Here is a 16,279-nt window from a genome sequence, read left to right on the forward strand (position 1 = left end):
TCAGCTGATGGCTGCCTGCCAAGGGAGCATGTTCCCGGGGCAGCTCTGAGAATGACCAGGTTGGACGGTGGAGGGCTTTTTCATGCCACACGGAGCGAACTTGCACCTTTCTGCTAGGTTCCTAATCCTTTGTTGTACCCATAGTGACATTTGGATAGTTCTGTTCATTCCCTTCTGGTTCCAAGGGTAAGGGGCTGGAGGGGAGAAGACTTGGGGCTGGAATTCTCCCCGGTATCTGTGCTGGTGGGCTTTGCATCTGAGGGTGCCTCCGGATTCTTCCCAGAGCCTTGGGCTGGAAGCAGACAGAAAAGGGAAGGCAGGTTGCAGAGACCTGTAGAAGCCCTTAGCTGCTTTCTCGCTGTGGCATTCTGGGTGAAGTAATGTAAGTATTTGTTTGTTATTTGCCCTTTGCTGTTGATACTTGCCTGGACTTACTCATCTGGGAATGAGAAGGGACATTTTAGAATGACAGCTTTTCCGAAAAAAAAAAAAAAACATTTCTAAAGAGGTCTCCTTCCCAATGCTTTGCACAAAGAGTTTGGCTCCTGGATCAAATTAGAAGCAGGTGCTTACAAACCAAAGCAGCGTCGTTACGCATTAGCTCCTTTGTCAGTCTGGCTGCCAAGTTTGTGGTACAGGTGTTTCTCTTCTCCCTCATGACATCTGAGCACCTCCAGGAGTGGGTGGGGAAAGTCAGGGCGTGGGGGTGGGGAAGGAAGGGAAGCCAAAGAGAAAGGAGCTATGGGTGGGGAGGCTTTTCTGCTGCGGAACGTTGCTAAGAATACGGCTCAGAGGCCAGGTGGACTTGAACTTGCATCAGGGCAAAAGCTGGTGGGTGGGGTGGATAGGGAGGCTCCTGGAGCCCCAGAACTGTGCCTGAAACAGCAGAGGTCGAGGAGGCTTCTCTATGGCGTGGCTTGCACTTGCTTCTCATCTGGGGGACTTTGTCCTGTGTCTGAAGGTTGCACCAGCTCTCAGAAATTGTGTTAGAACAGATTGAGTGTCCCTTATCCAAAATGCTTGGGACCAGAGTGTTTTGGGTTTTGTATTTTGGAAGATTTGCATAAACCTAATGAGCCATCTTGGGGATGGGGAGGCGAGTCTAAACACGATGACCTCGTACACATAGCCCGAAGGTAATTTTATAGAAATAATTTTGTGCATGAAGCAGGCTTTCGCAGTGTGGAATTTCCCACTTGTAGTGTCATGTCAGTGCTCCCAATTCTGCATTTTGGAGCATTTTGGACTTTTGGATTTTCAGATAAGGGATGCTCAGCTTGAGTTGCCATCAGTTTGGTCATTACACTGAGTGGGTGAAAGGCGTTACTTGGGTGTTCTTCAACTGGGGTCCTTCAGGGAATGGAGAGATAAGAAAAATAAAAGCAATGTAGGTTGTTTTTCATAAAGCAAGAGAATTGATTTTTTTAGGTTATTTCTTTTCTCAGTATTAGATGTACAAATAGTTTCTTTTAAAGATGGCAGTGAGGCCTAGTGGTTAAACATTTGCCCATGCCCTGTATTGGAGCTCCTGGTCACAGTTTCTGGCTGTGGCTCTTGACTCCAGTTTCCTGCTTTGCAGCGTTGGGGAGGCAGCAGTGATGGGGTCAGTGGCTGGGTTCCTGCCGTCCAGGTGGAGAGACCTCGGATTGAGTTCCTGACTCCCAGCTTTGGCTCTGGCCTTGCACCAGCTCTGCTTGCTTGGGCATTTTGGGGAATGAGTCAGCAGATGCGAGCTGTGTCACAGTCCAGTCACTGCACTAGGGCCCAGGGCCACACCTTGCTGCCTGTGGCCTGGACAGGAGTCTCCCAGGTCCTCGGGGGGCCGAGGAGGCAGACAGAGATTCCCTGGTCGACTCCCATGGACGGGGTGTTTTTGTTCGTGTCCTTGCCTGGCACATAGGTAGGTACTAAGTAACCTTTCTGCTTACTGGTTTTCATGGGAAGTACTGTTAGCAATAGTTCCAGGTCATTTCTATGAGTTCTGGAAAATATTTCCCTGCTCAAGATGCCTTCAAAAATAAAAATCCAAAAAAAGAAGCAAAAAAAAAATGGTGCGTGCCTTCCTTTCCTTTCTCATTATGAGTTAAAAGTGAAGAAAGGTGCATCTGCTAGTTTGAACAGGAGTCTGTTGAGTGAGGTATTTCAGTGGATTTAACCTCAGAAGTGCATGCCGTCCTTAGGTATGGAGTAAGGATCCGAATCACCACTCTGATATCACAAATATTGAAAATGCTTTGTGGGTGTGCCAGTGAGGGTGGGAGAAGGTTTCCTGCAGTCCAGTTATCACCAAGATAGTGGGAGGCTCGTGTTCGTGGGTGGGGGAGCCTGGACCACCCTGGCCTGGGTGTGAGCTTCAGGTGTGAGCTTCTTAGTCATTCCTGAGTGATGGGTAAGGGGCGCGTCTTGTTTAGAATGTGTGTGGCCATTGCTTCTTTGGCCTCTGATTTTCCTCTGCTGGTGTCTTTCAGGTCAGTCTCAATGATTCCCACAATCAGATGGTGGTGCACTGGGCCGGAGAGAAAAGCAACGTGATCGTGGCCTTGGCCCGGGACAGCCTGGCGTTGGCCAGGCCCAGGAGCAGTGATGTGAGTATTTGTGTGGCTCTGGGTGCTGCTCGGTGCTGTTGACATGCCCTTTCCTGATTCTCTGGGATTCTTGTGCCAGGAAAAATAATGGATGAATCTGATGTCTCAGGTGGCGACTTAACACCGGCCCTGATAGTTGGCCATAGAGATGTTTATCAGGGTAGGTGCTTTGCAGAGAAAAGGGTTACAAACTCAAAGGCCTGGGAGAGGCCAGGCAGGTAAAGGACAGGAGTGAGGCTACCTCTACTGAGGAAATTGGTCTCTCCCAATTTTTTCTAGAACCAGATTCTAGAAACAGTCACCTGATCTTAATTTGAATGTGGTGATTAACACTTGGTCTCTGTGTGGGAGGGGCGCTAGGGAGGGCAGGGGACTTTGACAAACTGTAGAAGCAATACTTTTAAGGGTGCTGTAGCTATTCTAGGTTGTTCTAGGCTGTTCTAGACTCTGGTTGCCATGCGCATTGCAGGGCCTGATGTTTTTCCAGATCTTCTGATTTATTTATTTATTTTTAAGAGAAGTCCAGAGGTCTGGATTTTTATGTGAAAATTGCTGAGTTTTACAAGTTGGCAGCTAACGTATAGTTTTTGCAAACACCATGGGAGCCAAGTAAAACATGTGTAAGCCAAAGCTGGCCCTGGGTCCAAAGTCTGTGGCATCTACCCCAGAACTCTTACGCGGAAGAGGCACAGCCCCTGCCTTGCATCGGGGAGCCGGGTCATGGGGACAGGGTGGGGCTGTGGACAGAACAACTTGCTGTAGCCCCGTGGTCATCTGTGTGATAGGCAGAGGAAACCCCCTGCTGAGCTTGCTCGCACTTTCACCTCAGCCTAAGGTTACACTTGTAGTTCTCAGCTCCCTGAGACCCTCCTCTGTCTGTCCACTGCTGGGGGTGGATGTGTTCAGAGGTAAGGGCTGGAGGGAGCCCCAGGGGTTGTTTCCTAGTGAGTTGGCTGAGGGCAGCCACGGAGAGGGAGGGCGGAAGGGCTGGATGTGGGGCTGGGCAGCCTTTGTGCAGCGTGGGTCTGAGCTGGTGCGTGTGGGGCAGCCATGGGGCAGTGCTCCAGGGCAGCACAAGACGTGTTTGGGGCAATGCCTTTGGCCCTTTTATCGACGTGACCCAAGTCTGCAGTCAGTAGCTGTGGCCGCAGCCAGCCACGTGGGACTCTGGTGGCCCCGTGAGGCTCTCTGTAAGCACCTGTGCTTAGACTAGTTGCTGCCTGGATTTCACTCTGTACTACCTGTATTGAGGAGTCTTCATGGTTTTTAGGCATTTAAAAAACTCGCTGCCATGGGGCATGGGGCGGGCATTTGGCCTAGCTGTGGGGACACTCACATCCCATATCTGAGTGCCTAGGTTTGAGTTCTAGCTCTTCTTCTTATCCAGCTTCCTCCTGGAGTGCATCCTGGGAGGCAGCAGGTGATGGCTCAAGTGCTTGGGCCCCTGCCATGCGCATGGGACACCTACGTTGAGTTCCTGGCCCGGCCTTGTTTGTCAGGAGCATTTGAGGAGCGAACCAGTAGATGGGAACGCTGTCTGTCTGTCTTCCTCTCAAATAAATGAACACTTAAGATCTTTATCTTGGAAAAGTTGTTTCTAACGGTTGCCTTCTGGTGTTGTGGGCATACAGGAGCTCAGAGGCGCAGAGGATTTTGTGTGAGGGCATCCAGAGTGTCAGTGGGGGTGTCGGGGTTGCCAAGTGGGTGACGATGTGGCATGACCATAAGGGCCTTGGAACTGAACACCGCACCTCCTAGTTCCCCCTGCATCCCAGATAAACCAGGGTTGCTGTTCCTCAGTGCCGCCAGCCTGTGGGAACCCTCCTCTGTCTGGAGGTCTGGATGTGGCGCACTGAGAGCCCGTTGGACATCTGAAGTGATAAACTGTTCTGGAATAAAATGGAAAGCACACTTCATGGCCAGAGTTAATAAATCGGGTGGCAGACATTTCCTCCGTGTGTACACAAATGGCACTGGAGAACTGGCAGAGGCAGCCAAGGAGCTCTGATGTGAAAAGTTAATGCAAAAATAAATGATGACTCAGAGGCAGGAGGAGGTGGTGCTGGAGCTGTCGCCATCCCAGCCTGCCTTGAAGAAGACCAAGAACCTGGGCCTCAGCCCAGAAGGGAGAGAACCTATGCTGGGAGGGCCTGTGTGAGTGCTGGAGAGTGGCCAAGGCCACGCGTATGCAGTGTAGGAAAGAGAGGGATGTGGAGGCTGGAACCCTGGAGGGTTTGTTCTTAAACAGAGGGGGAAGAACAAAGAATAATCCTCACCTGACGAGCTTGTAGCCAGTGTGATCCTGTGAACAGTTCCTGTGTTAAGTCTATGAAAGGAAACAATAGATGTTGCTTATCTTGACTCTACCCAGTGTCCTGCTGGGTCGTTTGCTGCATATTAAGCCAGCGAGAGGCAGTGCCTGAGCACCCGGAACAGTGCCGGATGTGGAAGTGTTTCCTGTACCTTTTAGGCCTCCCCCCACACCTGCCCTCGCCCTGGGGGAGTCTGTGTATCTGAGAATTCCACTAAGCATGGATTGAAAATACCTGGGAAAAATTGCTTTGTGTTGAACATATATAGACACACCCATATATGTACACTTTAGCAACTATTTATGTAGCGTTTGCACTGTTTAGATTTTTTTTTTTGACAGGCAGAGTGGACAGTGAGAGAGAGAGACAGAGAGAAAGGTCTTCCTTTGCCGTTGGTTCACCCTCCAATGGCTGCCGTGGCCAGCGCGTTGCGGCCGGCGCACCGCGCTGATCCGATGGCAGGAGCCAGGAGCTTCTCCTGGTCTCCCATGGGGTGCAGGGCCCAAGCACCTGGGCCATCCTCCACTGCACTCCCTGGCCACAGCAGAGAGCTGGCCTGGAAGAGGGGCAACCGGGACAGAATCCGGCGCCCCAACCGGGACTAGAACCCGGTGTGCCGGCGCCGCTAGGCGGAGGATTAGCCTAGTGAGCCGCTGCGCCGGCCTGTTTAGATATTCTAAGTAATCTGGAGGTGAGTTAAAGTATATGGGAGAATGTGCCCAGGTTCAATGTAAATACTTGGCCATTTCTGTAAAGGATTTACACATCCATGGATTTTGGTGTCTGGGGATGGGTGTCCCTGATGCAGTTCCTGCAGTGTGGGGAATGCCTGTGTCTCAGTCACTCGTGAATCATTCAGCCCGCTCATAGTCATGGAACGCAGTCACTTACCCTTTGGTTTAAAATGGTACTTGCTCCTTCCAGAAAGCCTTGATAAGTACCTGTGTTGTTGCTGGTCAACTGAGGGTGAGACTAATTCGCAGGGGTTTTATTGTCTATTTATTTGAGAGGCAGAGAGCCAGGGGGAGAGAGAGAGAGAGAGCGAGCGAGCGAGAGAGAGAGCAAGAGCGCAAGCGAGCCAGGGAGGGAGGGAGGGAAGGAGCGAGCGAGCGAGAGCGTGCCAGAGAGCCAGGGAGAAAGAGAGAGAAGCAGAGAGCCAGGGGGCCAGAGAGGAGGGAGGCGAGAGTCCTTCATCTGCTGGTTTACTCTGCAAGTATCCACACATCTGTGTGGTTTGGGGTTGGCGGGGGTGGGGGGCGCTTAAAGCTGGAGCTGGGAACTCAGTTCAGGTCTCCCACACGGGTGGCAGAAACCCAATTACTTGAGCTGTCATCACTGGCTCCTGGGTCCGTGTTACTAGGAAGGCGGAATTGGGAACCAGAGCCAGGCATCAAACTCAAGTACTCTGCTGTGGAGCAGGGTGCCCTAACCTGGATCCACTCGCTGGGTCTTTAAGATGAAGAGAGAGATTGTGTACAAAGGAGTACTGTGTACTGCAGAATGCTGTTGTCAGTGTATCGTTGCACTTGTACTCGCGAAAGAAACACATCGATTGTTCAGTTGGGAGGTGTTGGAGCTGGAGGGCGTCTTAGTTCCCTTCTTGAGAGGCCATCAGCTTGCTTCACACAATGCCTGAACCAAACCAGGGCTGTTCCTGTCCCTGCACGGTCAGGAGAGTGGAAGTGAGACCGTTCCACTCGGTCTTGCCCCCACACGGATTCTCTGAGCTTCCACACTTCTGGGTCCCTGAAGCTGCTTGTGTGGCAGCCCCGATCTGCGTGTTTCATGGTCAGGAAGCTTGGCTGTGTGTCCCTCACCGTTCCTCCCACTGAGACCCTCATGAAGGCAGAGTCCGTTTTGCTGCTTCCGACTTGACACCTGTTAAATACATGTGGCCTCGGTTCCCTTCGTTCAGACCTGCTGTCCTGGGTTTTCATCGGGTCATGTTTACAAACACAGGTTGACATGCCCAGTGTGCATGGCACGCTACCAGGTTCGCCGGAAACCCTCAACACGGGCACTGTTGAGCCTAGGGGGGATGGCTGGGGACACACCTCCTGAGATCAGTCTAATAGTTCCCATTGTTCTAGGGATTCTGCCACTTCCCCTTATTGCTTACCTCAATCCTTTCTTCTTTAAACCATTTGAGAGATGACCAGCTTCTTACTATATTCATCTACCAGGCTTGTTTTTAGCCTGCTGAGGATATTAATTATGTTCCTGTCTCACAGGTGGTCAAGTGTGGGTCCAGAATCTCTGACAACTGCCCATCACATCATCCCGACCCAAGGTGGTTTAGTGGCTTTGCACTGCTGACGCTGAAGGCAGGCAGCCTGGGCTGGACCCGTGGCAGGTGACTGATCTCATCTGCCCCTGTTGTCATAGCTGTAAAGGGATTTTCTTTTACAAAGATTTATTTATTTGAAAGTCAATTATACAGAGAGAGAAGAAGAAGAGAGGTCTTCCATCTGATGGTTCACTCCCCAGATGGCCACAATGGCTGGAGCTGTGCCAATCCGAAGGCAGGAGCCAGGAGCTTCTTCTGGGTCTCCCATGCAGGTGCAGGGGCCCAAGGACTTGGGCCATCCTGTATTGCTTTCCCAGGCCATAGCAGAGAGCAGGAGCGGAAGTAGAACAGCTGGGATTCAAACCGGCGCCCATATGGGATGCCGGCACTGCAGGCAGCGGCTTTATCTGCTACATCAAGCACTGGCCTCTGTAAAGGGATTTTAATCACGGCATTTGCCACATAAGGTTGTAGTGAGTTACTTGCCTGCCTTTGAAGAGGTTAGTTCTGCATCTGCACACAGCCAGCAGCGATGAGTGACGGTTGTGTCTCATTGCTGCTTTCTGCAAGGCTAAAAACCCGGAAGCAGGGGAGCAGCCGGGTGTGTTGGCACAGGTCCTCCGGAATCCTCGCCCCTCCTCCCCGCGCGGGAGAAGGGATTCCGGCGTGACATCTCATCACACCGTATCTCATCTCCTGGACTGTGTGGTGGGGACACGGGAGGGTTTTCCTTTTGTGGGTAAGGACAGGACTTCCCAGATGTGGGATGAAGGATTGGATTACCTTTGGGCGACATTTCAACAGATGGCAAAACAAATTCCCAACCCTTTTTCCCTTGGACGACCACACTCTCTCTGCCTCTGGTTGTCATTTGTTAAACAGTTAAGCGAGCGTGGTGAGGTTATTATCACTGTTTCTCTCCTTGGCCTCCTGCCCTGGGGACTCGCCTTGGCCTTGGAAAAGGGGCAAGTGTATCCCAGGCGGCGGTGGCTGTGGCGCTCCCTGCATGCCTGGGGCCAGCCGAGGAGGTGCGTGCTTCTCCTTGGGGGGTTTTCTGGTAATTTCTGTAATTTCAGGACATCAGGGACTAGTATCGCGGAAGCCACATTCAGAGTCCCAGGGTGTGGGACATTTGGGAGTGGAGCAGCGAGAGAGCTATTCTGCTAGATTTTTCACTGACCCTTTTCTCTGCCTTCCCTTCTCTGTCTTCCAGGTGTACGTGTCTTATGACTATGGAAAATCATTCAATAAGATTTCAGAGAAATTGAACTTCGGCGCGGGAAATAACACAGAGGCTGTGGTGGCCCAGTTCTACCACAGCCCTGCGGACAACAAACGGGTAAGGACGCGACTGTCCCCAGGGCCCTGTCTGCGCAGGGCTGGGCTTGGGACGCTCACTCCGCTGGAGCGGGCGCTGGGAGATGCAGTCCTTGAGGTCTTCCTGGCGTCACTGCCTCCCAGAACTTGTTGTTGTTGTTGTTGTTGCTGTTGTTGCTAACCCGAGCGTTTGTGACAGCACAGTTCTCGGGGTGGGTCTATGAGAATCAGACCTGGTCGGGCTGGATTTCTAGACAAACAGTGGCAGGTTGGACACCAGAAAATCTTCCAGCTATTAAATTGCCTGACCCACAGGTGGCAAAAATGATGCCCAGATACAGTCAAATGTGTGTCTTCCGAGAGCAGCTGTTGCATGTCTGGTTGTGTGTGCGTGTGCACAGGCGTGCATGCGTGCACTGCTCCTCTCCTGCTCTCTGAACCTCTGTCAATGCAGAAAAGAAAGGCAGGATGGCAGCGATGGCAGTGCCCTCTGTATTGTCTTCCCAGCCCACTGCCCTGGGTGCTTGCTCCCCAGGGTTAGAACCTCCTGCCTAAGACAGAACTGGAGGAGGCATTGACCTTGGACCCCCAGGCAGGGGACAGAGGAGGCAGGAACTGGGCAGTCTTGGTCCAGTAGCTGTTAGGTCTGAGAGTTGTAAAGGGGAGCTTTGAAGGGTCATGGATAATGCATACTCTGAAAAGAATGACTTCAACCTTGCTTTTGCACCCAGATGAACTTACCTTCTAATTCCATTCTCTGTGAACTTTTTGAAGTATGCAGATGTTTGGCTGCTTTCTTCCCCAGTCTGTATAGCCTAGCTCATTTCCAGGGTTCCACGTCTGCTGCTAGTCGAGGTGGGGAGCCTTTTGTCTGCCAAGGGCCATTGGGATACTTGTAACATCATTAGTGATGCATATGAAATCATCAGTGTAAAAATTTGCCTCTGCAGACTGGTTGAATTTTGAGTCCCACCTACAGTTGCCTTGACAGGGCCAGAGCAAATGATTTCACAGCTCTGATAGGGCCCGTGGGCTGGGCTATTGCTCACCCCTGTTAGGGAAAGACCCTTTGTAGAAAACCAGAAAGACACTTGAGTAGTTTAAGCTACCTGCGGTGGGTGTTCCCTCAGAAAGGAGCCAGCCAGCAAGACCCACGGGGTCTCCGTTGCAGGTCCTCCCGCTTGCTGGTGGTCCCCTAGCGGGGCCTGCCTGCAGAATACAGCAGCCCCTGTCTGCAGGAAGCAGGCATCCCAGAGGTCCCCTGCTGGGCTGTCCAGGCTTTAACCTTCTAGTTGCGAGATTGGGGGACCTGCTAAGAAGGGCCAAGCCTCTGTAGCTTTAGGAGGGGCCGCTCTCGGATTTCAGGGCAGTGCTGTTTACCAACTGGTCAGAACGATTGTTTTGTAAGCAGGGGAATAGTCATTACTGGCACAGACTGGTTCAGTATCAGCCCTGATCTCAGCGGAGTAGAGAGGAGGAGCAAACACACTCTTGCCCAACTCTGCCGTGAGCACTTTCCCTTCTGAGATGAAGGCAAGGAGACTGTGTTGGAGGGCACTGGCTCGGCAGACCAGAGGGCGAGCCTCCGTGTCTCCCCTCCATGGCCCTGGGGCCAGCCGGGGCTGGTCCTGGAGGGGGAGCTCCCAGAGGGGGTCATGCTGGTGGTGTGGGGGCCGCCTTGCCCACCGGCCTCTGGAGCCGTGTCCTGGGTCCAGCTGGCTGGCGGGCTGCCTCTCCTGTGTAGATTTCCTTGTCCCTTGCCTCTCAAGAGTCAGATCACACTTGTGTTACTCGCTGTATCAGGTTGTTCTTATCTCGCTGTTATCACCCCCCCACCCCCCCCACCCCTGTTGCTGAACCCTTGTTGACACTGTGGCCTTGAGTCTGCTCCGTTGTCTCTCTGCATAGCGCCCCTTTCAGCTCCAACGGTCCTGGCCTCCCCTCCCAGCTCGGCGCACAGCTGTGTACACGCAGGTGCCCCTTCCTTCCTGCCGTTGCGCGTTGTGGTGAGTGGTGGCTGAGGAGAAGATGTGACAGATGGTCCTGGAGCTGCAGGAGGAGGCTCGGGGCGGGCATGGAGTCGGGGGCTTTGGCAGCAGTGGGCCTGAGAAGGTGCAGAGGTGTTGGAACGAGAGGGAAGCACCCAGGGATGAGTGCACCCAGGGAGCTCAGGGGTTGCATGGAGGTGTAGGCCAAGCAAGCGCTGTCTGTCTTCTAGAGGGGTGCAGCTGGGATCTCCCCTCCTGGGGGAGAGGGAGAGGCCCCGGAGTGGGATGGGTGGAGGGTCAGGAGGACGAAGAGAAGCTGCTGTCTGGGAGAGCTTACTGACAGTTGGAGCTGGGGCCCAGAGCAGGCCGAGCGAACAGGGAGGTGGCCTCCTCTGGAGAGTTCTGATTCCCCAGAGATGGCTGTGACCCTCCCCTGATGGCTCAGGAAGGAAGTGATGACTCTTACTGTGCTGAATGCTTTTGTGACTTTTACCTTTGTCCTCTGCAAGGCAAATTGCCCTACCAGACCTACCACTTCCTGAGCGAGCTCACCCAAGGCCGGGCGCCTTGCTGTCGGCAGCAGGGTGCTGGCCTCCTGCGAGGCCCCTGGGTGCAAATGCTAGGAGCTGTCGAGGAGCCTTGGAAACGGTTGAAATGAGAGTTGGCAGCTGATCTGAGCGGATTGGGTGTTAGGAAAGGGCAGTGTGGACGTCCTGGGGGAACGAGTGCCTGTGGACAGGAGGGAAGGCGGGAGTCGGACAGCCTGCTCCTGTCCCGAGGCTCTGCCTGGCGGGGGTGTTGGTGTGCTCGGGTCTGTTTTCACGCTAGCCAGCAGTCCCACTTCCTTCTCAGCCTGCTGGGTGCTCTTCCCTGAACCAGCGTGCAACTCTGGCCATGCAGCAGTTGTACCAGCCTTGTGAGTGCCCATGCTTAGTGAAGCGGTGTGGAGAGATGTCTGGGGCTCTGGGGAAGAGCCTGTTGCACGTGCAGGTGGGCTTCAGGGCCTTGACCGCTGCAGGTGTGCAAGCCGATCCTGCCCTTTCCCAGGCAGCGTTTAGGCCTGGGCCAAGTGGTGAAGCTCTTCTCTTTCCCCTGCCCCCCCCCCCCCGCCCCCTCCTGGAGGGCTCTTCCCTGGTGCGCTGCCTCCTCCTCCTGGTGTCTCCACTCTTAGCTGGGAGAAATCCTGTCGTTACCTCCTGTAGCTCTGATTGCTACCTTCCCCCAGCTGTTTGTATTTTCAGAGGAAACACAACTTTCAGCCAAAGGAGGAAGCTCCTCTGGAATACTGAGTGGCTGCACACCGGGTTGGGGAGGTTGGGGAGCGTGAGGAAGCTCCTACAGTTGCAGTGAGGAAGCACACAGTAGGCCAGCTCTGTTGGCAAACCTGTGGGCTTGGCCCTCAGGAAACTTGGCAGCCAGGACGTATAGGGCCTTACAAGCGGACTGATCATCCCGTGCCTGCCTTGTGTGCATGCTACATAACAGCACGAAGCATCAACAATGAAGGGAGCTTGCAGCTAATGAGAGCTGAGCGATGGGCTCCCGCATCCCAGATCCCGCATCCCGCATCCCACATCCCGCATCCAGATCCCACACTGGGATGCCTGGCTTTGATTCCGGGCTCTGGCTCCTGATTCAAGCCTTCTGCTGCTGCAGACTCTGGGAGGCTCCAGTGACTGACTTCCTGCCACCCACGTGGGAGGCTTGGACTGAGCTCCCAGCTTCTGGTATTGGCTCGACCAAGCCTTAGTCGATGTGGGAGTCTGGGGAGTAAACCAGGGTGTGGGAGCTCGCACTCTCATTGTCTCTCTGAAGAAACAAGGGAAAAATGAAACAGTTAGAGCTGGGTGGAGGTGAAGTGAGGTTGGATCAGAGAGGCAAAGCCTCTGTGGGTACTTGTGATTAGGAGTGGTGCCTCCAGGATGGGCATGCGAGTGCTGTAGGTGGGGCAGAGTTGGTGGGGCCCTTAAACAGGAGAAGGGTCTGGGTAGAGACTTCCAGGCACGTCCAGGATGTGTGGTTTCCATGCAGGAAAGTGAGGAGACTGACTACCCACCGGTACAGAGTGTGCACTGAGCTGCTTTGCAAGGTCTGTGGGGTCCATCTCAACAGGAAACAGATTGTCTTACCTTGAAGGGCATGGGGAGCCATGGAAGAATGAGTATGGAGTGACGGAATAGTGTCTTGTTCGGAAACGTGTCTCCCAGCAATATGCATGATGGGATGGAGGGGAGAAACTAGAGAAGGATCTAGAAAGGGGACTATGTGGCAGCAAAGTTTTTCAATCAGTCCCTCAAACCTAATACCACCCTCCAAGTATTTCATAGCCTGAAATATATTCACTGCCTTGCTGGTTGCCCTGGAATAAAAAGTAAGGGGCAGATTTTGAAAATGATTTTTGTAAAGACATTTCTATTATTTAGCTGAAAGCAGAGTTAGAGAGAAAGAGAAAGAAAAAGCTTTCATCTGCTGGTTTACTCCCCAAATGGCTGCAATGGCTGGGGCTAGGCTAGACCAAAGCCAGGAGCCAGGGGTTTCATCCAGGTCTCCTACAATAGGGAAAGGGCCCAAGCACTTGGGCCATCTTCCACTGCTTTCCCTGGCGTGTTAACAGGAAGCTGGATCAGAAGTGGAGCAGCTGGGACTTGAACTGGTGCCTGTAAGGGATGCTGGCATTGCAGGCAGTGGCTTAACCTGCTGTACCACAACGCCGGCCCCTGAAAATGGTTTTAAAGGAAAACATGGCAGGGAAGGCGGCTGATTGAAAGGGAAGGCTGAAGGGAGGGAATGGAGTACAAACCCGACCTCAGTTACCAGTCACGGGGCTAGGAGAAGGTGTAGCATCGGTGGAACGTGGCACCAGGGAGGGGTTGAAGAATACAGTTTTAGACATGGTGAAGGGGAGATGCTGAGATCAGGAAGGTAATAAGTGGACTTCTCACATGACGGGGTAGCCTGCAGATCTGAAAGTCAACGCAGTGGTCTTTTCTGTTCCTGCAACAAACCCGCCGAGGCTGTGTGCTTTATGGAGAGGAGAGGCTCCCTGAGCTCACTCACTGTTACGGAGGCTGAGAGTCCAGGGTGAGGCGGCTTCACTGATTCAGCCTCTGCTGAGGGCCCTCTTGCCTAAATCAGACCCTGGTGGATGGCACTGTGCTGGAGCATGTGTGGACTGGAGAAGGTTTATGGCAAGACGGGAACCCGAGAGCAGGGAGCGGCTGCTCTTGCTCTTTTATGGCAACCTTCTCGAGAGAACTAAAGTGGGCTCTTGAGAATGACGTTAATCCTTCCAGCTGCAGAGCCCCCCAGTGAGCCAGACCCAGTTACCTCCCAGTAGGCCCATCCCACCGCCTCCCAACAAGGGACAAACCACATCCCAACTATAGTTGTCATTGCACGCTTGTTCTTAGAGGTGATGGGTGAAGCTGTGTGGAAGGATCAACCGAGTTAGCAGCAGGGAATAGAAGAGCCAGGAGGCTACGCCGGGGCAGGGAGACGGTGACAAAGGAACTGGCAAGGGAGATCCAGGACTGAGATAGAGGCTTAGGGTGAGTGATGGAGAGTTGAGGTGGGGTGGGTGGGGGGAGTGTTGCGGAAGGGCAGGAAGAGAGAATTTTCAGTAGAAACACTTAGAGTAGGGAAGGAGAACAGGCACATACATGAGTCAGATAGTCCCTATGAGACTCTCCCTTATGAGACGTATGAATTCAGCAAATGCTGCCTTTTGGTTAGGAGAGGAGAGGTGGCATTGATGGATGGTTCCGAGAAGGTGCCTGACCCAGCTAGCCACGGGTGTAAATGCTGCCCGTCCAGCATCACCCTAGGCACTGAGCCCCTCTGGGCATCGGGGCCCTCATTACGGAAAGAGCGGTGTTAGCAATAGTATCCCCAGCATCCAGTCCCGGGAGTCCTGAATGAACTAACTGGGGTAAGGCATGCAAACCACTGATCTCAGCGCTTGGCACAGACCAGATGCTCCTGCACAGATCGAGCTATTATAAACAGCAGTAGGTTCTGTGGCTGGCTATGTGATTTTTAGATTTTTTTTTTTTTGACAGGCAGAGTGGACAGTGAGAGAGAGAGACAGAAAGGTCTTCCTTTTGCCGTTGGTTCACCCTCCAATGGCCGCCGCGGCCGGTGCACTGCGGCCGGCGCACCGTGCTGATCCGATGGCAGGAGTCAGGAGCCAGGTGCTTTTCCTGGTCTCCCATGGGGTGCAGGGCCCAAGCACCTGGGCCATCCTCCACTGCACTCCCTGGCCACAGCAGGAAGATTTTTAGATTCTTGAATGTGCTGCAGAAAACCATGGAATACATTTTTTGAGAAGTCTTTTTTTCAAACGGAGAGTGCTCCATTTCCCAATAACCACGATGGTTCGGGAGCAGGAAAATAGGCTGTGCTATTTCTAGGGAATGTTATCCTGATGGAAATCCTGAGAGGATCATCATTTTATAACCTCGCATTTGCATACAGTGGTGTTTGCTTTCAGAACATGGAGCACCTCTTCCACTCAGACTTAATTAGGCTTCTGTAGAATGTGGCGATTTACATTAGAGCCTAGGGAGGAAACACAAGAGAAAACGCACACCACACGTCCCGGGGAAGTTCACAGTCTGCGTGTAGGGAGAGACTGCGCACACGAAAGGGAGTGAGAGCCTGTGGAAGCCGCACGGGAGCAAGCGCAGCGGTATTTGCCCACGTCAGGGCTGTGGGTGCTGAAAGGGTTCCAAGCTGGATCAGGTGGTGCCCACTAGGGGAAGTGTTCTTGGACGGACTCCACTGGATGGGTTCACTCCTGGGGTGGGAGCGGCTGCTTGTGGGTGGAGCTGGATCCCCCTTGCTCTAGTTTGGGATGCATGCCAAGTGTCCCCGGAGCCGCCACCCTCCTTGAACCCCTATGGTCTGGCCTTCAGGTCTCTGTGTGCACTCAGGGCTGTCCATCATCTGCATTTCTCAGCCCTGTTTTCTAATAATTTCTTCAGGCCCTCGAGACTGTCACAGACCCATGCTGTGCCTCCCCCCACCACCTTTCTTTGTGTCCAAACTCAAAATTACCCTAGACTTGGGATGTCCTTTGAATAGGGAAGTCTTGCCTGTCCCTCAAGGCCTGCCTCGTCCATGCAGTCCTTTCTGATGTCTCACGCTGGATAGGCCTTCACAGGACTCGCTGAGTTCTCTCACTTAACCTTGCGTCACCATTAGCCAGGGGCTTGTCTGTGCCCCTCATGGGGTGCGAGCTCTGGGGGAAAGGATTCTGGCTTTCAGTGTGGCAGCCTCCAGCCCGTGGTGTGTCTGCAGTGCACATCTGGGAAACCAAATCACCTTGATCCCTGCTGCAGAGAGTTCTCTAGACCGTGGCCAGTTTCCAGCCGAACTTGTTCAAAGCCACTCACCCATGTGAAGCAAAATAAGGTGAGGCTGCCGCTCGCCAGAGCCACTTCCTGCTGTGCCCCACAAGGCGTGTGGCAGCCCTGGTGGCAGCTGCTTCCCCAGAGCCGCATGGGCTCCTGGCAGGGTAGCCGGAAGGAGAAGCTGTGACCTGGTGACTTTCCTGGGAGGGCGTGTCCTGTGGCTGTGTACGGGGTGCAGGGAGAGACAGCAGCCCCGTCTGCAGGCGGCCGGTTTGAGGCCGAGGTGCCTCTGTCTCAGCTGCTTCTTGCCTCCTTATGATTGGTAACTGAGTGACTCTCCATGGAGTGAGAATGACCATGTTGAAAGAAAACACTGGAAAACTTCATTGCCTGTTGAAATGTGCCCACTCTGTGGCTTCCCCTCATCTCTTCTCCCTGC

The 16,279-nt window shown here is 53.4% G+C and overlaps 1 protein-coding gene across 4 annotated transcripts in view; it reads left to right on the forward strand.

Annotated features, from left to right (window-relative positions):
- The window catches only part of SORL1 (sortilin related receptor 1), a 175,789-nt gene that overhangs the window by 14,101 nt on the left and 145,409 nt on the right, over positions 1-16,279 (forward strand). For 3 of the 4 annotated variants that reach the window (NM_001082664.1, XM_089328999.1, XM_089328989.1), the window contains 2 exon segments: positions 2,469-2,585; positions 8,398-8,523. In NM_001082664.1, the coding sequence (NP_001076133.1) occupies positions 2,469-2,585; positions 8,398-8,523 (243 nt within the window). 4 annotated transcript variants of the gene reach the window in all.

Source organism: Oryctolagus cuniculus, chromosome 1 (genome assembly GCF_051225735.1).
Source record: "Oryctolagus cuniculus isolate XC-2025 breed Fujian yellow rabbit chromosome 1, ASM5122573v1, whole genome shotgun sequence".
Classification (NCBI taxonomy): domain Eukaryota; kingdom Metazoa; phylum Chordata; class Mammalia; order Lagomorpha; family Leporidae; genus Oryctolagus; species Oryctolagus cuniculus.